The 25341-nt window shown below is 39.7% G+C and overlaps 1 protein-coding gene across 2 annotated transcripts in view; it reads left to right on the plus strand.

Annotated features, from left to right (window-relative positions):
• The first annotated feature begins 5427 nt into the window (after positions 1 to 5427).
• cdk18 (cyclin dependent kinase 18) overlaps positions 5428 to 25341 on the plus strand; it is a 37639-nt gene continuing 17725 nt past the window's right edge. For both annotated transcript variants that reach the window (XR_008605324.1, XM_055025403.1), the window contains exons 1-2: positions 5428 to 5767; positions 20405 to 20540. Coding sequence is in view for 1 of the 2 variants with exons in the window: in XM_055025403.1 (XP_054881378.1) it covers positions 20423 to 20540 (118 nt within the window). In the remaining variant the exon portion in view is untranslated. The remainder of the gene's footprint in view (positions 5768 to 20404; positions 20541 to 25341) is intronic.

Consider the following 25341-nt stretch of genomic DNA (forward strand, 5'->3'; position numbering starts at 1 on the left):
ATTCATCCACTGCGTTGTGCTCCACCATCACAACTTACCCCAGTAAAAATACACTGAGGTTTATGATTGTAATGTGAAATAATGTGAGAACCCAAACCAATACAATATGATCCGACATGCTGCCGCCAGGATGTTGATACAATGCAGATACAATGTCGACACGGTACTGAGACAATACCAATAAAACTAAAAGCACCGATATGATACCGATACAATCCTAATACTGTAACTAATGAAGTTTGATATATCATCATCAATCTTCTTTTAAGGGTGTTTGTGGTTTTTAATTTGAATTATTTTATTCAAACCCAGAACAGACTTAGACAGTTCATAGGTGCCTTCAAAATACTTTGAAAAAAAAAAACATGACAAACAGAAATAATGGGTAAAAAAATCTAATTAGTGGGAATATTTTTTCCCCAAATAAGGAGTAAAAAACTGTCATTTGTGAATAAATGAAATTCAACCTTTTTGAAGCAGAAATAGGATAAAATTGCCAGCAGGAATCAGAAACTAAAGTATCACCCTGGTATCGATCCGATACAGATATTGACTTGGTATTGATATTATTAACACTTTGGAAATACTGATTAACCCGTGGTGCTAGTTATCACATTAGACAAAGAATAAGCACTAGCAGCAGAAAGTCCATTCATTCACTCCCTCCTGTCTAAAATCTAAAAACTGACCCAAGAAAAGCCTGAACTAAGGATTTTAATCCAAAAAATGCAGATGCGTTACTTTACAGAAAGATGCTTTTTTTGTTGTTGTTTTTTGCGTCATCTGCTTATCTGAACAGAGATAAGCAGAGATGCAAAGGAGAGCTACAGAACGTAATCTGCTGGTGCAGCTGTTGAGAAAGAGCAGAGGTCTCAGCAGGGCTCAGAGACAGGAGGAGGTGTGCTCACCTCCCCACTGAGAGCAGCCCGTCATCTCTCACCGCCCGGCGTCGGCCGCAGGGGAAACTCCCCCATCTGTTTCCCCGCTCAGGAAAATCTCATTTGGTTGCATAAAACTATCTCTGTCATCTCTCCAGAATTTCGAGCCATTATGTAATGCTGGCTGTCTTCAGAAGAACACAGTATTTAATGCGTTGGAAAGGTTAAAATGGGTTTGCTGATGACTGGAAGGTGATTAACAAAGCACGATGAAATGCGGACATATGGTTATGTGACTGCAAGGGTTTGCAGCTGGGTATCCAACATCCCGATGCGAAGTGAATAATCTGCATGGTCTGGGATATTGTGATGTCGTTATTGGATAAATGGCACAATGTCTGTGTGAAGGCTTTGGATGTTCCTTCTGAAACAAAAGCTTTATTGCAGAAGGATGTTTGAATGTTTTTGGATGTTCAAACATCCAAAAGCATCCGTCTTAGTCATCTCAATGTGTTGTTTTCCTATGGCATCATGCCTTCAAGTGAAACTATATCTGTACTCAGAATAAGCACTGAAAGCATAGCTGACTCTATTTCATACAAAAAATAGAGTCCACAGGTCATTGGCAAAAAGGATTTGTAAGCTACAGGAGAGACAAACACTATTTTTCTTATTCTTCTCATTTTCCAAATCTGTGTGAATAATCTGTCTTTTGTGCTTGGTAAGTTAAGTTTTTAATTGCTTCCACTTTTTGTTTACGTTCAGAAACCTCTCCGATTGTGTTTTTGCCTTCATGTCTGTGTGTGAATACTTGCTAGAATGAATAGAACAGAATAAAGGAGGGAGACGGCCCCTTGTTTGCTCATCAAATATGAAACAGCTTGTGTGCTTCCAGCAGCTCCCCATGATGGATTTTAATTTTCTGTACTGCTGTGTGCTTGCACTAAACAACACTGTGTGCATGCGTGTGTGGGTGTGTGTGGGTGTGTGTGCGTGTGTGCGTGTGTGTGTGCATGCTCAGATAAGAGAGAGGGAAGAAACTTGCTTTGTACTGAAAGTCTGGGGCATTCTAATCACTCAGGAATGTTCCACATCCTAATTGTGTGGGGACTGTCTCAGTAATATCTGATGAAGTGAGTTTTACCTTTTACCTTTGTTTTATTATTACACTTTTATACCATGTGCTATGTCCTGTTTTTATTATTATTATTATTATTATTATTATTATTATTATTATTATTATTATTATTATTATTATTATTATTATTATTATTCAAATCACAAATATAGGCCAGCCTCGCCTGCCTGTCAGTATAAATACATTTTATGTTTTTGAACTGAATAAATATATTACAATTAAAGGTCAGGTTTTTTTTGTTTTTTTTTTTTTACCTAAATGTCTCATTGTGTTGCTGCAATAAAAAAAATAATTATTTAAAGGTTTTTTGCACTGGGGATAGTGTAGAAGGTGTAGGTGAGAAAACTGCTGCATCATTCATTTATGTTTCCATTTCCCTACAGAAAAAACTATTTACTTTGTTTTGCTGTCCTAAATCTCAAACAAGAAAGGGAAATGGATCTTGATATTCATATCAACTCTAAGTTCATCTCAAAAACACAAAACAGACAAAAGAATTACATTGTGATATTTAATTTTAGGGGTTTCATGACAGAAGTTGTTCTGTGAGTGAAAGTGCATGCAGAGCAGCGTGTATACGAGCATGATTGAAGACACTAATTACTCGTGGCTCTGATTGGTTGTTTCTGGTGCATCGTGTAGGACTGCAGGCAGAACTGGAGAGGCAGACGAGTTCCATTGTTTTCCGCAGATTATTTGTCTCTTCTTATGCTGCCATGACATAGTGATGACAGTTATACCAAATATGTTTATGAAAGTTTCACGGTGCAGCCATGAAGACAAACCTTTCTCCTTTTTTTTTTTTTTTTTTTTTTTTTTTTACAAAGCATTGTATAACAACTGAGGGCTGAGCTGGATGCAGCTCAGCCCTACTGTCATGCTGTGTGACACACAGACAGTGAAGTAACCTGGAAACATCACCCAGCATGCTGCTGCTGACTGATAAACCTCTGACCCAGTGGCTCACCCTGAACAAACAAAATATTCACTGGTTCAGATTCATCAGGTATTTAATTACTTAACTGGAACTGACCAGTAAAGATAATTAAACCTGAAAGATTAAAAAGTTAAAATTAAACATTACATCGACTGATGTGGCATTAACATGGTGCTTTGATGAATCAACGTTTTTTCCACCTGTTCAGACCTCAAATTAAAATCTCTTGTCAGTAATAAAGACTCTGGATCATCTTCAGTTCTGCTGGTGCTTCTTTAACACAATCATAATGTCTCTTTGATATTTGTCCGTGTTTCTTGGCTATTTGCTCCAGAAGCCGGTCAGCTCAAAGATGCACTAGAAACTGAAGTGTTGGGTGAAAACAATATATCTGTGTCAGTGAAGAGGATGGGAATGGTTTCATCTCACAAATTAGCTGCAACTATCATACAAAGTATTAAAAAATGCATTACTGCAAACAGAAACCTTTGCATCAATGATAGACGTTGCAGATCCATCGAGCGATGAATGTACATATTGTCACTTTGAAAATAAAATGATCTTCATGAAAACATTACAATTAATTCATAAAAAGTATCTTTACAGCTTTTACTTGATTTTCATGGTTATCAGTGTCAGGGGCCAAGCTGTCCAGCACAGAGGACAACAGGTGTCTCATTCAAAAAGTGGATTTTTACTTACTCCCATTATAATGAAAAACAAGTAGCAAAATAAACACTTAAAAACACTCCAATAAAAGAGGTCAAGTCAATAAACTAGACTCAAAAAACTAACAAAACTTCAAGCAAACACAAAACAAACGGACCTGTTGGAGTGACACACAAGAAAACTTAAATACTGGTTTAGCTAAACTTTGTGGACACAAGGGAGAAACAACATTGTTGCCAAATAACCATAAAACAACAAATGAGACTCCAAATCATCCCTCCAGCATGAGAGCCGGGGCTCCAGCTCCGCACCGAGATTTGCTAGGTTAAAACTGAATTTTAACCTAGCAGTGTTGATATGTGTCTTCGTCATGTAAACACTTTAAAGTGTGATGGAAAAATAAATGAATAAAGGAACAATATATTGGATAATCAGTGGGCTGTTCTGCTCCATTCAGATCTGTCTCAAGCTAAGGCTCAGCTTTCTTCCATTCACTTGGATTCAATCAGAACAATCAGTGAACAGAAGGAGAAGTAGTGCACTACGGACGTCGATTTTCTTTGCTGTGTTAGAGATGTAGTCTGCCGGTAGTTTTAAAAATGGCAGCAGAGGAAGTGAACGAAGCCGTTCAGTCCATGTCGGCCAGACATTGAATTAACATCAACAGCCGCTTCGTTCGAACTCTTCACGGTTGATTGTTTTAGGCACAGGCAAACATTACATCATTTAAAACTTCAACAGGGTCCTTCACCTCCAGGAAGCAATCGTTCCTCAACGCCAAGAGCTCAGACCCTCAGTGGATGAAGCAAAGTGTAGAACAAGGAGCTGGCTCATACCAGGCTTGATAATTAGTCATATATTTAGAGAAGTGATGACAAAGTAAACTAAAGTTAAACAAATTTGTGCTGAGGTGTGGATATTACCCCATTAGGGTCTAAAGAAGATTTCTAACCAGAAATATACTGGCTTCTTTAAATGTGCCAATAATGACTTGAGTTATTATTGACAGTATTAATACCAGCAACAGCTGTATTAACACCACAGTCCAACTGGGACAACTGATCTCAAGAGACAAACTTTCAACCAGCAGGAGGAGCTCTACAAGATATTTTTTCACCACTACTAACCTTAACCATTACTAGTCCAGACCTCACCCCAACCTGAACCTTCCTGTGTTATATTCATCCCTAAACATGGAGCTCCGTCACATTCATCTGGGATTGGTCCCCAAAAGCTCAGCAGTCATTGATGGGGATGTTAATAACAGAAAACGTCCTGGAGAGGCAACAAGTGCTGCTCATGCACTAACCCACACAAACACCCACACAAACACCCACACAAACACCCACACACCCCACACCCACGGATATCTGCAGTTATGTGCACCCACAGGCTTCACACACATGCACACACACACACACACACACACACACACCCCCACACACACACACGCACGCACACACACACACACACACACACACACCCACACACACACACATTGCGTCCATTCTAAACCTGACAGAGACGTACACACCAACAGACTCTCATCTGGTTCTGCATTAAGACTTTAACAAAATCTCCGTCTCACCCTCAGACATACACACATGCTTTCAGACGTCTCCTGTTCATGTGATGGCCCTGTCAACACCAGGGGCTGGCGGAGGGGGGTGGGGGGGGTGTGGCTTACAGAATTACAACAAACGGATTGGACGTCACCATACCAACGGGGGCGGGGCGGAGTCGGGAGGCTGGGGAGGAGGAGCCATGGGCTGATTTTAAAGCTCTCCAGAGGAGCAGTTTCTGCTCCACTGAGCTCTCTCCTCTGTGATTCTGCGCCTTTATTTAGTCTTTCCTGTTGTCTGGCCGGCGAGCTGACACTCGGCGCTCTGAGAGGAAGACAAACGGACGCACGGACGGAGGGAGGGAGGGCAGAAAGGGTGAACTGTCAGACAGTTGTTTGTTTCCAACCTCCCCTGCGTCTACCTGCCCATCACTGCTACCCAGCCGCCTGCGTCTCGTGGATCTATCTCTGCAGTGGGTGACAGCCCGGAAGACGAGGGGAAACCTGCTCTCCTCTGCTCCCCGGGCAGCCTTCAAGTTATCCCTCCATCCTTCCGGCTGGCTGTAGATGACCTCTGCTCTCCTGTAAGTAACCAGCTTCGGTCGCAGTTGCGTCGGGTCACGGTTCTGACCAAAAGAAGCCTAAAAGCTGGGGATTACAGGGGTCGCCTGGCAGAGACAGCGCGGCATGGTGCATCCCGGCAGAATGGAGGTCGTTCTAATTAGATTCCTCATTAGCAGGAGGAATTCTGCATCTGTGATTTTTTTATTTTTTCTAATTTTACTTCAGGTTCTGCTTTGATCCTTCCTGTCGAGGATAGAGTCATGTAGGAGCAGGTCTTTTCAAAACACATGAGGGGGGTGGGTCTGCCTTTAATGCTCAAAACAAGGTCACTGTTGGTGCACAGTAAGGGCACCCCTTACATAATGGCCAGTGAGTGCAACAGGTACTGATAAGACAGCGGAAGAGGCAGCTTTCAGGAATCCGTTTGCACAGAAACTGTTGCTTCTGCGTGGAGGAAATGTCAGTTTCACTCATTTTCACTCAAATCTCCTGAAGAGGTGAACCAGGAGCTCACTCTGATTCACAGAAATCCATTTGCACACACAGCACTGTTTACCCATGAGGGCCTGTGGGTGTAATTGGGTATCTAATGCATGTGTGTGTGTGTGTGTGTGTGTGTGTGTGTGTGCACGCACAAGCCCCTGCTTCCCTTTTCCATGCTTCTGTCATGCACTGTTGAATCACGCACAGTTTACTCTGCTGCCTGGCTGAAGTGCCATCACAAACAGTCTGAGGGCGAGAGAGAGAGGGAGAGAGAGAGAGAGAGAGAAAGAAAGAGAAATGACACCTCTGGTGAAGGTGCTGCATGCTGTTATCCAACAAGGAAGTTTCAGTTATTTGTGTTTTTATCAACCACATTTAGTTGAAAACATCAACACATCGACGCTAAATGTACAGGTAGAAGGGATTCATGTGTTGGGCATAAAACAGAAGGCCAGTGGTGCCTCGTTTCTGTTACATCACCCAGGTGCAACTCAGAGCTTCTAGCCAGGGTTAATAACATCAGAGGCACTGACTGCCATAGGCTGTTATTTACTCTACAACTTACAGTTCTGATTCCCAAAGCAAACACTGGAACAGCAGCGAATGGAGTGCAGTATTGCTGCAAGCAGCAGCGGAAATTCAGTGAGTTGAGTGGAGGGGTTGTCGACTGAGAAGACGGCGATAAAAGGATGCTAAATGTGGGGTTTGGCAAGTTCTGCTCCTGCGTTTTGTGCACGGTTGTGAAGTGTCAGGAAACTGATAAAACGTTTCATATTCAACGGGCCTTTTGTAGTCCTGAACAGAATCCAGTGCAGCCAATCATCTTAGGAAGTCGCCGACTTCATCAAAACACAAATCCAGCTGGCTGAAGGTCTCAGTCGTTTGTCAGAGGTCATTAGCAAACATATGAGCGTCATGTGAACAATGAACAGACCAGAGAGGTCAGGTCAGGTCCAGAGGGTTGACTTCTTCCTCCCACAATTATGCAATAAAAACTTAGGCTAATTATTTAGCTTCAAACAAAATGTTTTGTTACCTAGCTTAGTAATTAGCTGCATGCTAAATATTCAACTGACATGCAAATGAACATGCATTTTGGAGTAGACTACCAAAATAAAAGCTTATTACCAATATAAAGTCAAAGCTAGTAATAGAATATGACTCTGAAATATGAATCCCCATTTGCTTCGTTTACGACAAATTAAATAAATATAATGACCACCTTATAGACATCAGGCTGTGCAGTGATGCTGGGTTCTGTATTTTAAGCTGAGTCAGTTTGACTCACTTTTCCAGTGCGATTTTCCAAACTCATCCTTTGCTGACCGCTGTCTGCGATGAAATGATGCATGTTTGTGACCAAACATTATGTCTGCTGACCATACACTCTGAGTGCTGATCCTGTTGCTGTTTTTACCTTTCGTTACCAGCGTGTGTGTGGTGCTAAATGCACACTCTCACTAGTTTAGCAACAAGCAGCTTGAATAAAAGTGTGAAAGCTGAACGGGCGGCACATGCTGTGTTGACACTATATTTAGAAGTGGAATTATTTTTGAGTTTTTGGAGCTATAAGTAAGTTATGAACTTGACTTTTTTTTGGTAATCTTTGCATTTTTGAATATTAAAATAAATATACACAAAACATTTGTTTCTTGCTGTTGTACTTGCTTAGACATTACTTTTTAGATGTTTAAAACTCAGGTTATAGAACAAAAGCGCAGGATGTGTGTGTCTGAAGTACATCAGCAGCACATAACAGGACTCAGGTGACGACAACGGTTTTTACTGTCGTTTAGATCTCGTTTTACCTCTCGTTTGCTGCAGCTGAAGCCTGACAATAGTGTTTATATAAGCAGCTTATTATCATGTGTGTGAATCATCTCACAGCCTCAGGCCCACTCTGTGATGGTAATGTGAAGATCCACCTGATTGAGCTCAACAGTGGCCCTGGCTCTGCCACTGAACAGAAAACATTTGGTCAAAGTCCCTGCATGGAAGACTGATGGTGTTTCATACATCTCAACGCTGCTGTGAGGAAAGATGCTGAAAGTGGATCTGCAGTGAGATTCCTCACATCTCCAAACCACAGAGGCTGAGTTCTGGTCTTCTGCAGTGGCAGCAGGGCATGTGCTGACAGTGTTTGCCAAAACACATTTGGAAAATAGCTTAACATCCGTCAGATTAGATCAAGCTGATCTGTAATCATACAGTTTCAAGCCGTGCCACAGATTCTCAAGGAAACTTAGGTCCTGACTTTGACTAGACCACTCTAACACATGATTATGAGTTGTGCAGTTGTATCTCTGACTCAAGGTTTTGGGTCTTTGTGATGGAAGGTGACTACAACTACATGAATAACTGACACAACACTGGGTGACCCGGATCTTCTCTAAGTGGTAACACTAAACACTTGTTTTGTTTTGTTTTGGCTTTTTTAACAAATTTGGTGAAATCTAGTGTATGAAATTCAAAATTGTATTATTCTTTTGAGCTTTATTTTGTTTTTTAATAAAAAAAATACACACATATTGTCATTTCATTTCTGAAAGCTGTGTGAACACCACCTGTGGGTTTTGCAATGACCCAAAAGCTTTTTCTGGACCAGACTACTGTCTGCAAACCACCGAAAATCATTTGGAGAAAAGATCCATATGTGGACCTTCAAGCAGCCGTTACATATCAGAACAATGTGGAACCAAAGTCTATACGGTTTTGATTAGAGACACAACTTGCTGATTCAAAACATGAAGAACATCAAAACTAAAACCCACAGGACCAACAGAATGACATGGGCGGCCTCAGCGTCACACAGGGTGCATGGACACATGTCTTCAGCATTATCCATCCTCGGCTGAATTTATTCTAAAAATAAAATACGTAAAAACAAACGTTGCAGAGGATATCCTTCACTCAGTCGCTTCATGCTTCAAAGGATGCCTGCAGGTGGGCGGCCGGCGCGTTCACAGCCGAGCAGCCCTGCTAATTTCTCCTCTGCAATTATTCATCCTACCTCAAGCAGCAGCTCATTCCAGAAAGAAAAAAAAAACAGCAAAAATACTGCTCTTTTTTAAAAAACTTTATTATTATTATTATGAATATTGTTAGGGAACGCTGGACAAAAACAAAACCAACAGGCAACACTAAGCACTGACGGCTGTTTGACGAGCAGCTGGGCGCCCTCTGGTCCGGAACCTGATTGCCTCCAGCGTGTTCACTGTGGAGCTCAGCAGTCGTTTTAGGTGCTTTTCAGAAGAGCTTCTAAAAAGCACAAGTTGTTTTTCAAGCTCTCAGATGTTGTTGCTCGTTGCACATTGTTTGTGTGATGTGGTGGACGTAACTTCACAGGGGTTCTGACTAAAACCACAAAGATAGAGCACATCACCACAGACAGAACAGACTTTAAAATAATGCTGTTAGAAAAAAGTCTACATATTTTGTTTATATAGTTTTGCACATTTTGTATTTTGATGTTAAAACCTAATAAATAAAAAAAATAAAATAAATAATACTGTTAGTTTATGAATCACCAAACTGTACGAACGACCTGCTGTTGTTGTAGCAACCTTCCAGACCTCTAAGGTCTTCTGGTTCTGGTTCTGCTTTGCATAAGAACCAGAACCAAACATGAAGAAGCAGCACTCAGCTTCTATGCACCACACATCTGGAACAAACTTCCAGAAAACTGCAAAACAGCTGAAACACTGAGTTCCTTTAAATCTAGACCCACCTGTTTAGAGCTGCTTTTGAACCACAATAAATAAAACATTTACCAACATATTTGATGTGTTTTGATGATTGTGGTGATGGTATTCATCAAAACATAATATATAGTGTAATATAATGGTTTTCTCAATTGCTGACTTTATTTTTAATTATGTAAAGCACTTTGAACTGCCTTGTTGCTGAAATGTGCCACACAAATAAACTTGACTAACTGAGTGATGTAAGTAGTGAGCTGTAAACTTTCAAGTAGCTCTGTGGGGAAAAAATAGTCAACTTAGAAGAACTTATTTTTATTTTTTATTTCAATTACAAAATGTGAAAGAAAATTCATTTTTATTTTTATTTTACTTAAGATAAACTAAGCATACATAGTCAAAAATCTGATTTCTAAATAATATTGATCCAAAAAATAATTTAAAAAAAACATTTTGCACTTCCTAAATGTCTTAACCTGTGCTTAATTAAAAATATATATTTTGTGTTGCACCCACAATTTTTCATTCCCATAGAATTGTGATTTGTGGGTACAAAAATCTTACCAGAAAAAAAAATAAAAATAAAGTGTCCATCAATTGTTGACTGCATTCTAAGCTAAAGGGAAAACACAAGTAGATCCAAAAATCTGGAGAATACAAGCAGTAAACTAATAAGTAATGATATAATCTCTCTGCACAATTATCTTCAGCTGAGCTTCTGCCGCACAGAAGCTCAGCTGAAGAATTAGCAAACACCTTGTGGAGCTGCACATCAGCTGAGCTCGTTATAGGAGCTACTTCTGAGTCTAATCCTGCTAAGAAAGTCCTAATGGAGAAGCTTCGAAAGAAGCAGTAGCTTCTTAAAGAGACAGACACCCAGTTTCTAGGCATCAAATTATGTCGTCAAAATTCTTTTTAGTCATATTTCAAATATACAGCCTTTTTATAACAGCTGAACGTACCATAGTTACTTGACTGAGCTGTAAAATGGGACGATATGTCCTGAAAACCCCAGACTGCTGCTTTAAGTGTCACACAGAAACACAAACATTCATATGCCATAGAACGGGCCAGTCTGCGTGCTGATGTCATGCATCATGATCTGCGAACAGAATATCCTCACTGTTCACTTCAGTGATGAGAGGGGAGGGCGAGTGTTTGTGTGAAAACACAATACACAAAAAGATTTATTGTTGTAATTTTGCTTCTACAAGTTAAAAAAAAAAAAAAAAAGCAGGTCATGGTTTGAGCGTCCAGCAGATGAGAACAGGACAGCCATGGCCAAGCATGCAGCTGAAAAAAATACAAAACACAGAGCTGGACTTGTTGTCTGGCGAAGTGTGACTCTGAAACCCAGCAAACAAAAGGTCATCTTTATTACCACTCATTACAACAGCCTGAGGACAGCAAGCATGGCGACACGTGACATCAGGCTTCCAGCGACATGTATTGTGTAACATGTCACAGAAATGTTAAGCAAGCGAATGCAGATCCACATTCCTCTAATCAGTCAGGAGTCGAGCGCAAACCGAGAAACGGTTCCTCTCTGTTCAGCTTTTACTTTTCTCTGCACAGCGACCTGTCTGCCGCGATTGATTGTAGCTAAGAGGAAAATCCTTAGGGTTGGTTTCAGTCACTAAGCCAATTCCACTTGTCACTGATAGGCCTCAGGCCAATCCTCGCTGCAGAAATCTGACTCCTTTTGTTGTTAAACCCCTAAATAACGGATATTTGCCAACATGGTGGGAGGCTTCCTGTGCCTTAAAATGGATTTGATTTAACTTTAAACTACTCTTTCACTGAGAATGATTTGTTTTTGCTTCTTTAATAGTTTGTTTCAGCAGCATTAGCATTAACATAATTAGCATCCACCACAGCTGGTTTGTTTGCTTGTTTTTTTTTTTTTGCCCAAGCATTGAGCTGCCGAGTTTACAGTGGGAGCTTTTACAACCCAAACAGTAGAGTCTCATTTCCTGAATCCAAAGCAGCACACACACACACACACACACACACACACACACACACCCCCACACACACACACCCACACACACATACACACACCAACGCACGCACACCATTCCTGTTACACAGATAAACACAGAGTTTATGACCTGTGGATGCCACCTGCTCCTGGACACCCCATAGTGTTTGCTTACATTATCATTAAACGTGGAAAAAAATGATTACTTGAAATTGTTACAAAGTCCTAAAATAAAATGCAACCACAGAAAACAATTTTATTTTATTTACATTTTTTCAGATGTTTTAGAATGTGTGATCATTCGGACACTAGTGTTAAGAAAAAAGAAAATTAAAATTGCACTTCCATGTACCCAAATACATACATACTTCAAGTTCTGTGTAGAAAACTCAAAACTGACTCAAACACAAAGGAGTCAGTGGAGATGATGACATGCAGAAACTCCAAATATGAAACAAAACAAAAACCATAAAGTTGATGCAGTAGAACCGTATCTTTAAGAACTGGTGTAAATCTAGTAAAACAGTTTACTAAACTGGCAGAACCTGATTTTGACCCTCGCACAAAATGGAAGAAAGCATATCGTCAAATCACTATAGTTACAAATGGAGTTGTGTAAAATATACAAAATTAAGTTGCATGCAGAGAAACAGTAAGCATGACCACTGATTCCAAAAACCAACCCAAACAACGGCATCGTTTAACGACTGGGGCATTTTTATTTGAACTTAATTTATGTAAAGACTTCTCTGTCAGTGTTAGAATGCACTGACAGAGACAACAGAATGAAATCCAATAGGTGCTTTAACAAAGATCAACAGGTTCCTGATCTCCACAATGAAATAACTGATCACTCTACCAGTTGGTATCCAGCTGCAATAATAGTAATAGTAACAAGACATAGTAACAAGGAAACAAAGCTCATATAACATAGTTAAATCGACAGATCTTTGCGAGGTTCTACATCAGTGCTAACCTGACCCCAAATGCACAAATCCAGATTCCAAACTGTCATTATTTATTAAACACGGCGAAGGCAAAATGAAAAAGCTGTGCGTCAAACACTTGGAACCACCACAGCTGAGATGATTTAATCAGGATGCCTTGTGAATGAATCCCTGTGGAGGTTTTCCAGGCATTTCCCTCCAGGATGACGACTCAGTGGAGACAGAAACACACTGAGCTGACTGTCACTGGGGACAAACGTCACCTGCTTTCCTTCCTTGAACAGCAGCCTGATCTTTTCTTTGTGGCAGACAATTGATGGATGGGAAACGTCATTCTGGTGCCTGTAGAAGCACATTAACAACAGCAATTATACTCTTGTGTTTTGGCTTCTGTTGTTGGCTCAGGTGGGAGAGGTTTCTCCTAATCTGGTAAAAACCAATCAATGTTCTAATCCAAACTTCGTCCACAGGGTCTGGACTGATGATCGCATGGACTAAACGACTTCCATCTCTTCTTCTTCTGCTGCCGACTGACTACGATTCTAAAACACCAGAAAATCAACTTCGTTATTCACAACTTCTTGTGTTTGCTGATTGGCCCATGTAGAAAATCTACCAGGGGAATCCCAGACGGGGCAATGAAGGGAGATGAGAATCAAACAACTGCGATGGTTAATACAAACTAACTTATTTGTATTAGTTTGGATGATACGTCTTTGTCTTTGTAATTACGAAAAGTCAAAACAAGTGAGAGCAGCTGCGTTTCCATGACAGCTGTGAGCAAACCTTTGTCAATATTCAGCTAATGTTGAAAAGCACAATTCCTCAATTGTTTCCAATAAATAAGAAATTAAACTGAAATCAGTTTGCTCATATAATGAGTCAGTAAAAAACATCCCACCCATCGTCCTCCTACTGCTTCCTCTTGTCTTCTTCTTCTTCCTGTTCTTGTTCTTCTTCTTCTCTGCCAAGTAGTAACATCCGGTTGTTTATGAAGTGACTTGTGTGAAAAATGAGTTTCCACTGCAGTTTTGTGAAATGCACTCATTTCAATGCAGATGAAAAAAACCACTTCTTACTTGCACAAAGACTTTGTTGAAAAACATTTTTCTTTAAATTGGTCTGTTTCCATTAAGCCAATTTACTGCCGTTTCCAATTTGCACAACTTTGCAGTCTGTGGAAATGCACCTAGAATTATGTTCATGTTCCAGCTGTTTAATTATCACTCCTTTGACTTAAACATCTAAACAATAAATAATTCACAAATTGACAACAAAATTCACAATACATGGATATGCGTGTGCTCTCCAGGCCAGCTAATGTTGATTTTCTTACTTTTTCAGGTGTCTTATTTTTTATTTTTTTATCTGAGCGTAGTGGAACGGATTGATTCCAGCAGGTACCACTGCAGACATTATGATTAGTTTCGTGGTTTAGCTGCACAGAGTCAACTGAAAGCATATTTGCTGCGATGGAAGCTGAACCAGACCGGCTCCTCTGCTAGCCGCCTCGTTTCTGAAGCGGCTCTGCCTGCAGTAGGAAAGCCTGTGCAGTCTGGATGCAGCGCTGCTTTTTATAGTGCATGTGAAACACCTCTCTCTCCCACACACGGCGGGATTATTTCCTCTCGCTGGTTCTGCTGAATCCATTTCTCTCCACTCTGCTCATTGTCAGGAGTGCTCAATTTTGTTAACAATCTGAGGGCTTTCTCCCTTGTTTCTCATGCTTCACACAATAAACCTGCCTCAGAAATGTCAGAGCTGTTAAATGTTGAAAAGCGTGAATTCATATCCATTTAGAAACATAAGACGGAGCACGAAGGAGCTTCAAATGTGCTGGACAGCCATTATGACTGAAGTAGTAAACGTTGTTAAAATGTTTGGGAGGTGTTCATCCTTACCCTATGCTAAAAATGAACATTGAAGAGAACAGTTCTGTTTCCACAAGTTGTTGCCAGCAGGTTTGTCTTAACTTCTGTTTAAATATAAATTCTTTCTGGGTTTTGTTGTTGTTGTTGCAATGTGAGCTTTCAATTTTGTTAAACCTTCTGGGCCACCATAGAAATTCCCCTCAACAATGTTTCAGTCTTTGCCTGAAAACCCAATAGTTTCAGTCTTAAGCGATCTCAACTGAAAGAAAAAAACAAGAAATAAAGCTGGTGTTGATAATAATAGTGAGAAATGAAGCCGCTGTTGTGAGCCTCCTGCTGATTGTGCGTATAGATTTATATTTTATCCTGGTTCAGGACAAAGTTTCCGCATTGATTCCCAAACCAGCTCCAAGACGCACAGCGCTGTGGCAAAACTATGGACTTCCTCTGTTCTTTATTTTCATAAATGTTTCAGATAAACATGTTTATACCAGACAAATTCAGTTTATTAGAAATAAAATGACCAAATTACAATCTTGATTACAAAGAAGAAAAAAAACGAATTTATTCCAAGTTTAAAGCATGAACTAGTTGTGATTAACCTCATTCTTTAGTTCAGATTCATCAGCCAGTCCTGATCTGAACCACAAAGCTTACAGTAATTCTTCTGTTATCTCCTCCAAAACCTTTTGAAGATCCTGAAATTTTTTGGAAACAGCAAAAAACAGAAAAAATGTATTCAAAAATCTGTAAGGGGACTTCTCTTTCATAACACTGTAATGACCACTCCCTTCAGGTTTCCTTTAAGTATATGAGCTGGAGGTCTCAGTGTTCACATGATGTTCAGATCTTCCATCCATTCACTACGATGCAGAAGGTCCATGCCTGCATGAGATCTATGCATGGTTGTGTATATGCATACATCTGTACCGCTTCTTCTGTTCTGACTGGGCCCACTGACCCGCATAAAGCCATCTGAACATTTCTGCAGTCTTTTTCATCAGCTGGCCCCGTTCTCAGTGAGCACACCAGAACCATCGTGGGGTTTAACTCAGAGGGAGCCAGTGTAAGCCTCTAGCCCGATGGCACATGGCTTTGTGCCCGAACAAAATAAAGTGAGACTCGTCTCCCCTGAGGCAGCGAGGTACTGGATCAGGTCCCTTAATTTGACCAAATGAAGGTGTTCCAAGCAAGAGTGGGCCTGAGTTAATCAGGGGAGTGATGAAATGCTTAAAATCAGATGTTTTACAACCTTTGTTCAAAAAGGCATGTAAGCAAACAAAGGAAGGCTGAGCAGGTTCTGCTTGCTGCGCTGTACAGCTGTCAATGTCCAGACTTCACATCTGGACTCTGGTCTGCATCTGGACGTATGAAGATATCAGATTGATGTAGAACAGTTACTGCTTTTCCTGAGCTCCAAGAGTTGTATAAAAGAATCTTTTTAATGCCGGGGCAGTAAAAGGAAGAGGATTTAATCTTCTGCAGCCTGTCAGCATGAAGAGAGTCTCTGTAAACTCCTCTCTTAGCAAACATCCTCCAGAGTGAGATGCAGTCTTATTACAATTTGTAGCTATATGTGGAGAGTCTGATAAACCTGCAGCTTTTAGATGTGTGCATGACAAGGTTATAACAGTTTTGGGTTTTTCATTATATTTCAGGCTTACTTAGTTGTGACTTTTTGTCTAAATTATTTACTTTTAGTTAGTTTTTAGAGTGTCCTTGCTAGTTTTTATTTGTTATTATTAACTGAATATTTTTTATGGTTTGAGGTTTTCCATACATTTGTTAATTTCTAAGTGCAAATTTCAAAAAGGTCAAAGTATTGAGTTACTTATACATTGATTAGGTAATGAATACCCGACAGTAGATCCCATTTTCAGAACAACCAGCTGACTCGGGTGTTTCCTCCAAACGTTTTCTGTTTCCATTTTGCAGACTAAAGTTATCACCACCAAGAGGAACATGGAGAGTCAGAATGTGATGTGAACTGATTGTGTGTAAAAGAAAATCAATTTCACATCAGTTTGAAAGGACAATTAATAGATTCATAAACATGAAAACAAATGAAATTGTATCTATTATTTCAGTATGTTTGAGTTAGCTTTATAAACACATAATGTTGCTCCAGTAAGTCATAGTTTTTTCCCCATTGATTACCCTCTTTATTTCTTTCAATTATTTCTCAATTTCAGTTTTGGTTATTTTGTTAGTTTTAGTTAACTTTAGTTAACCCTGGTCCAATAGCTGAATCTGGACTTTTCTGTTTTTTCATCAGTCTCTTCAAAGGTCATAAACGGTGTTATGGAGAAGCAGTTTTATGACGAGGGGAACTGCTGGAAAGCGGCTTCTTAAAGAGACAGAGTCCAATTTCAAGGTGTCAAGCTGTGAAATCCATTTGCTTTTAAGTTATCTTTGATGTGTAGCTTACTTTTTTGTAAGAACTGAAGGTAAGATAGTTACCTGACTGCATGTGTGTGCGTGTGTGTGTGTGTGTGTTGTGATCCCAGTGTGACGCGCCCCAAAATAGAAACATGGCTGATAACTAATCCCACACACTAGCTGCTTTAGTTCAGATCAAATACCTTTTGGCCAGTTTCCACATTAATCTTTAGGACATTTCCTATAAGGAGTCCTATTGATTAGCTCCTGTGAATTAAACGCAGGGGCTGACCTTCTTCTTGCTCAGGCGGTTAATACCTCTCCGAGGGATTCATTAAAACCTGGATGAGTGGATGGGGGCGTTTGACAAACAGAGATCAAAGAGGATCTTTAAAACAAAAGGGGAGTGGGGACCATAGCAACCACAAGCACAATTAAAATAAAGTTGTGTGTGTGTTCGTGGATGTATGCTTTGATAAAAAGCGTTGTGGTCTAAATTGCAAAAATGAACCTGGTCTGGGTGAAGAGCGCCTCAGAAATCAAAACCAGATTTTGGAGCGTCTCAAACAATCCAGATCCTTCCGCCGTATCGCACACAGAGGCTGCTTGTTGTCTGGAAGATGAATGGAGCACCGGACCGGCGTCTCCGTCTCAACTCATTCACATAAACACTGTCAGCCGCAACAAGAAACCTTCGTGGTTCTGACCGCAGCAATGAAGATGAACTGGTAGATAAAGGATAAACTGCAGATAAGTAAGTTAAGAGACAAAAGTTTGGATATCTGACTACATAAAGTTTGTTGATGAAATCTGTTTTAAATTGGGGGAGTGTGGAGTTTGCTTTCTTGAGTCACTTTACTATTATTAATAATAGTAACATGAATGGGTGGTTCAGTTTGAGCAGGCATCATGAGGTGAGAAGTTTGTTATGATCTTTGGTTGCATTTAAAACTGTAGCTGTGTTTGCTGCAGCTTTTATGTTAATCTACATAAAAAGGAAGATCTGCTCCAACAATCACTGATGTTTAATTTCCTCCCCATCCAAAGACGCATGATACGAGTTTTAGAGGGAAATCAGCATATATTTCCATATGATTCACAGCCCAAACTAAACATGTCAGCTTGTATCTGTGCTGTGACGCTGCTGTGAAAGCAGCAGATCATTTTTGACGCAGGGAAAGAAAACGAGAAACTGACCTGCTGCTGTAGCTGAACATTAAAAAACTAGGGCTGGGTGTATCGATCCACATATAGAGACAATCTGTTTAATCCACCCTGAAGTCCAGGTTAATTTTGATCTATTCAGGTGAAAAAAATATTTCTGGAATTTAAAAATATATGCTTAAGTATAGAAATGTAGCTCAAACATAAATAGGAATGAAGCTGAATATTAGCTAATGAAAGAAAAATAGCAATATTTAGTTAGTTAGTTTACAGTGACAGACTCAGTTATCCTGTTAAGCAGCTGTTACATTGTTTTTTATTGCAGCAAGTTCATGAAAAACACTTGTGTTTGCCCCAAATCTGTGTCTTGTGTTTTATTATAATCTTAATAAAATAGGTCAAATCACCAAATGAGTCGATGACGATCAATATACATTTATTGTGACCATCAAAGATAGAAGAAATTTTTAGATTGATTTCAGCAATTTTCCAGAAAAAAAAAATAGAAATGTATGTATGAAATTTATATCACACTATGTTTCCGGACCCAGACTGAAAAGCAGAGGAGGCCAGCCATTTGCTGTCACTGCTCCTGATTGGTGGAATAGCTTCTGTTTAACACAATAAATTTAACAGACAAGTTTTGGTTTGTGGTTTTAAGAATACAGTACAGTGCATTGGTGCAGTTCAAAGTGCTTTATAATCAAATTCACATTGACGAGTTGGAAATTTTACACATCTGAAACTCTAAAATGTCCATGTTTTTTCGAGAAAATTTCTGAAATAAATCTCAAAATTGAGTTTTTTTTTCTAGAAAACATTTGACTGTTGGAGTTCAGAAATGTCCTTGTTTTTGTCTGAAAAACTTCAAAGATTTTTGGCAATTTTTTTCTACTCAGAATAATATGCCATTGTACATTTCTCAGTGACAGTGTCCATTTTAAGGATTTTAAAGAATACAGATTATGAAGAAACACAATCTACATTCACCAGTAAACTATTTCTGAGGCTTATTGTAAAGAAAAAGATAGTCATTTGTTTTTCAGAGTAAATTAGTTCCGAGATAATGAGGGAACAGTTATTATCATGTTATTCTTTGCTAATGCATTTAAATGTATTTCAGTGGATGCAAACGGAGCCAGTAAGAGTCCATGATGTAACATGAGAAGCCTCCACAACCTGTCATGATCACATACATGTCTGCAATCCAGACATGAGACTGGATGAAGTAACAGCAGGACGTCCATGTTTGTTTTGGTCCGTGCTCTGTCCCGCCCCCATCATTTCTGTTCAATGTGACAAAAATTCAGTATGAACTGAAAGATGTCCACACATAAAAAAAATAATAATAATAATTTCAGTAAAAAAAATCAATCATCAAGACCTGATATGTGAACTTTAGCGGTAGCACTGGAGTAGCTAAAGTATTTCTGCATATGTTCATGTAGTAACATTTTTTAGTGTCGCCTCCTGCATTCAGAGACATTCGTGCAACATGTGCAACAAAAGCAAAGTGCTTTGCGTGACAATAATATCCTGATGTCGATAGTAACAGATTCAACCCAACACGTCTCTGAGGGGTTTATTTTTGCGATAATGAGCAAACACACACTCTCGCTCACTAATTTATAATCCCAAGTTGGATGATTTGATGAACCATGGACATCCCGCGACTCCGGTCCCCGTACCAGCAAGCAGAGCGGAAAAGGCGAGGAGGATGAAAAGCCAGTTGTAAACATAACAGCAGAGCAACAGCCAGCCGACCAGTCAGGCTGCCTGTGATTGTGGAGCAAACCGTGGAAGACAGGATATTGATTTGTAGCTTTCCTGCTGCTTTCTGCCTCATTAGCCAATGACACACACCACACACACACACACACACACACACACACACACACACACAACTGTGTTTGATGAAGCATCTCGTGAAGATCTGTCGCAGCCGTCCGTTCGAGGCGCTCTGCAGTGTGTCATGTAGACACACAAGCAGTGAATTGAGGATGTATCTCTTTAATCACCTGATTTGTAGACTTTTTCAAAGCCTGTTTATTATATAAGAGCAATAAGCTTCATGGTTTCCATTAGTCGTTTTGGTCACTCTGCTGAAGTTAACCTCATTCGTTCTGTCTTCCAGAGTCTGCTTTTCTACACCATGAACAAGATGAAGAACTTTAAGAGACGGTTCTCGTTGTCAGTCCCACGCACTGAGACCATCGAAGAGAATGAGTTCACTGAACAGATCAACCAGCTCAACATCAGGCACACCCAGGGTAAGAACTCCAACCCTGGCAAAGGTTTCTAGTCGTCATTATGTCATAATCTCTATATTTTGTGACTATCTCAAAGATGTTCCACAGAAGAGCTGGAAAATTGCTGTCATTCTGAAAGGCTTTAAACAAAAAGTTTTATTTTATAACAAAAAATTGTTTTTTTTATCATTATTCTGGTACAGTACAAGAACAAGTGTCACATGGGAACCAATCGCACTATATTTGAAATTGATTTGTGTTTACGGTACTACGTTATGCAGAAGTGTATTATAATGACCCTGTTCAGACCTGGGATTACCTGTTTTACTTTCAAATGAAAAGCAACCCTGCGACAAAGCGGCCTGTCTGCACAACAATCACCAGGCCTGCTGATTAGGTACATTCATTCACTAAAACCATATTATTTGTCTGTATCCTGAAGACTAGTAGCTGCTCTTCAATTGACCAAAAAATTGCGCAACTCGAAATTACAGAAATAAATTCACTTAATGGAATCATGCTAATTTAGAAAAGGCATTCCTCCATTCTTTCTACAAGACATTGTGAGTCTTGAGCACCACTGTAAATCTTGTTGTGACTGAAATGAGGCTGATTGTTGTCATAATAACAATAAGCAATGAAACAATGAAACGTATTTCATTTTTGATTCCCGATTTCCTTTTTCGTGTAACAAATGAGTAGGACACTTAAAAAAAAAAAAAAACTAAATCTCTTGTTTAGTTTTAGTGCAATTGTCTTAGAACACTTGAAATAAGACAAAATTAACTTACAAATAACATTTCAAAAATATGCAGAAGCTTGTTTTGAGTAAATCATTCCTTAATATTTACAAAAATAAAATACTAATCATATTGGCATATTATTTAACATGTAACAAGATATTTTCCTCATGTTATAAGTGAAAGAATCTGCCCATTTAGCAGACAAACACTCTACTTTATCCTACTAGCTCGTTGTGTTGTCTTGTGGGTCAAAGGTGACCCACTAGCATGTTTAGCTATAGAAAAAAATAACCCTAAACGATCTTTTTCCAACTTGAACTTTTATGACTTTTCCTAAATTGACCCTATCATTAGAAAAAGTGACACTTTGTTTTTGTTTATGTAGACCTCTAGGGTACAATGATTGTCTTATGGGTCATTTCTGACTCGTGAATTTTAAAACCATTTAACCAGAAAAAAGTTTTAAGGTCACACAGAAACTGTCTCTAATGCATACACACACCATGTGCATGTGCATGTGTAGTTGTGTGTTGAGTTGATGTATGAATTGAACTTGTATTTGACCTGCAGCTGATCCCTCACATCACACAAGCTCCCAAACACAACAACAAAACAAAACCAATCTCAGACATGATAAAAACAGATTCAGTATAGAGGATGTTAAGGTCCCTAAAATCAAAGTACCACTAGTTGATTCCTGGCTGAAGCCGTGAGTAAATGCTTCACTGTCCAACAATGCCAGTCATTTCCATTTTCTGGGTCAGAACCTCACAGAGACAGTGGAGTTTCCACACTGTGACCAGTGCCACCAGTACAGCACAGCAGATCCACAAGTTTGATTGTAAATCAGATCAATCCTGGAGCAAGTAATAGATTATGCAAAAACAAATTATGTTAATAACTGGACAGTGTAACTGCAAAGACTCCAAAGTATGAAATTACATCAGTGCATATGGTTGGCATGTCCTTCACCAGGTGATGATTGTTATGCTACTGCTGCTGGTCCTTAATGATTACAGGTTTTCTGACTCTTCCTTGCAATTATATTTGCAATAACAAAATACTTAACTTGTAATATTACAATTTATCTCTTATTATGGAAACATAAAATAAAGAAAACACTTAAAGGACGTCTTAGCCGTGTTCAGTAGAATGAAACGGAGAGAAGAAAACAACCGGTTGTAACACATTCATGCTCAGATTGCCAGTTTGCTGCGTTTGTGCTGGTGGAAACAACCTAGTGTCGGTGGCCATGCTTACTATCCTGCAAATTGCAAATTCTTGCCTTGTTCTGCTGAGGGGGAGGATCTACATTAACCCGAGATTCATTGGTGAGGACTCAAGTATTTTAGGTGTGGCCCTGAACTTCTGCAAATACTGACGGCCTGTTCGCTTTGTTTGTGTTCTTAAAGGGGAAATATTAAGTATTTCTCATGCACATAGTGCCATTTTATAGCACAATCGAGAAACTATGTTACCATTAGTTGTATAAATCCTGTACATATCAAATATTACTTAGAAAAAACTTGACTTTGAAGTTTAATGCCTTGAAATTGGGGCTCTGTCTCTTTAAAAACTCCTGCTTTTTCTGAAACTCCACCTTCAGGAAGTTATCACAACACAGTTCACCCTGTAACAACCAGCACTGCACTGAGAAGTAGCTTTTATAATGAGCTCAGCTGATGTGGAATTATACCAGGTGTTTGCTACTTGTAGCTGGCTAGTCTGAAGGAGCAGAGTTGGGGTGCTGCAGGGGGGAGGGCTGCTTTGTGAGGTGGAAGCTCAAAAGCTTGGAAACTGCCGTTTTGAGGATGAGCTGCGTCTTGAGGGCGGGGCTAGATCCTGCCAGGCATTTTGCACAGCTGACTGGGTTGCCATGGAGATTCAAGTATTTCTCAAACATGCATGAGGGACTCCAGGCAAGACTCCAAGACTCCTGTTTTTCAGGAGGATGTGATGTTATAGCATATTGTAAAGCTCAAAAAAGTGAATTTTACATAATTCTGTCCCTTTTAGGATCGTGTTGAAAACTGCTTCAAATAAATCTGAAGTCTTCATAGGTATTTTTTCCCTCAGTCTGATCTTGCTTTTCTCCTCTCAGTGTAAGAGCAATTTCAGCGACACAGGCTCCGACATCATGTTGCGCAGCATAATGGATTGTCCTTTTCATAACCAGGTGTCCAGCAGACATCCGTCCATCTCTCCCGACGGGGCTCACATTTGCCTCACCTTTAGCCGCCCTAATTAGCATCCGAAGGATCAAAGGAGCACTGCAGCTGTGAAATTCAAATGACCAGAAAAGAGTTTGTCATTTCATCCTCTCAGCCTATTTAGACTGATAATCAACACAACACACAGCCAGGCTGCACCACAGCGCCTCTGAGCTTCTTCTGAAATGTCTTGTTAGATTCATTCAGACATTTCTCACAACTGAAAGCCTTCAGTTCTTCTTCTTCTTCACTTGTTTTTTTATACTGGACCGTGTTTGGCTTTGTAGTTACAAAGTGTGTGTGTGTGTGTGTGTGATCAGGGTTAAGCACATCACAAGTTGAGCAGGAGCGGTGTGTGTCTCAGCGCCTCGACATTGGGAAGGTGGCTCCTGCTCTTTGTTTGCCGTTATCCCCATGGAAACAGGGATTGTGCGCTGCACACCAAGGGGCTCTGACATGTCCACCATACATGGTGCTGCTGTTAATGCTGCCATTGAAAAAAAAAAAGAAACTTCCCAGAGTGAAGCTTTTAAAAGCGAGCCAGGTACAAACACTGACCGCTGTCCGAGGCACAACATGGAGGATCAAAGTGCTTTCTGTTCAGCACAGTGGGGGGTCACAGCATTCTCACAGTGCAGCTGAACAACACTGAGCTTCACTGGAATCTTCTTCATCGTGAGCCGGCTCCCTCATGTCTAGTGTGTGAAATGAACAGGCACAGACTTTTCTTGAAAGCCAGTTTATGCTTATGATCCGCTTTTGCACATCAAACAGTTTAGCTGAAGGGTAAACAGCGTTATCGATGCTCCATGTCAAACTGAAGAAAGGCTCCGTTTAGTTGGAAAAGGCCCACATCGTGACATGATGATGTCTTAATAGGATTTTATGGAACAGACTAACAAAAAGTAGTGATTAGCCATGAAAAGGAAGGAAATTTTAAATTTTTTTAAATTATTTTTAAAAACAAATTCTGAAAACTTTAAAGGTGCTGTTAACTTTTTAAAAAAATAAATAAATATGTGCATGACTTACATTTGTTAAAATTATTGATATGCTGTGACAGTATAAGACCATTAATCTGAGAAAAAAATCCAAAATTCTTATACTTTTATGCTGTAAGCTTAAGCTAACCTGTACACCCTGAATACATACAACCAGCTGCGATTTACAGGAATGTTGGTTCAGGAGGGAAAAATATTCTCTCTACAAATCTGCAACATTTTGCAGATTTTTATGAGTAAAATATTTCGAACATCAATGCTTTTGCTTGCAATTTTTTACGTTGCCTTATCACAACAAATCCAATAGAGTCTGCTGATTCGTCATGATTAAAGTCAGGAAGAAGAACAGAAGTTCATAGAAAACCTGCTTTGAACACAAACACCTTATAAAAACTGATGACTGTGATGAAAAGCCTTTGCCTTGTTTTGTTTTCTAGCATCATGTTTGCGAGCGCAAAAACGTGTAAACACACAGAGCAATATTGAGGTTGGTGAATGTGATGAAAGTCCAGATACAAAGCGATTAGGTTTTGATCTAATCATCATGTCAGGCTGGATCACAGAGTTTTTCACCACATGGCTGCCGGGGGCCGACGCACAGCATCTGAAGCTGGGTTTAATAATTCACGTGGACCAGAGGAGGCTAGCCTGTCTTCAGCTTATGCAGCAAATGAAGTGAGAAACTGAATACACCGTGTTCCAAACTATTATGAAAATTGGATTAAAGCGTCATAAATATGACATCTTTTGTTGTGCTATTAAATGAATAGATTGTGTGTTAGGGTTCTTTGAATCACTGTAATTTCATGGAGCTGGTTAATTAGTTTGTCTGATCTCAGTCAAAGGAAATCTACTAAAGAAGGATGTT

Source organism: Poeciliopsis prolifica, unplaced genomic scaffold (assembly GCF_027474105.1).
Source record: "Poeciliopsis prolifica strain line A6 unplaced genomic scaffold, Auburn_PproV2 SCAFFOLD003, whole genome shotgun sequence".
NCBI lineage: Eukaryota > Metazoa > Chordata > Actinopteri > Cyprinodontiformes > Poeciliidae > Poeciliopsis > Poeciliopsis prolifica.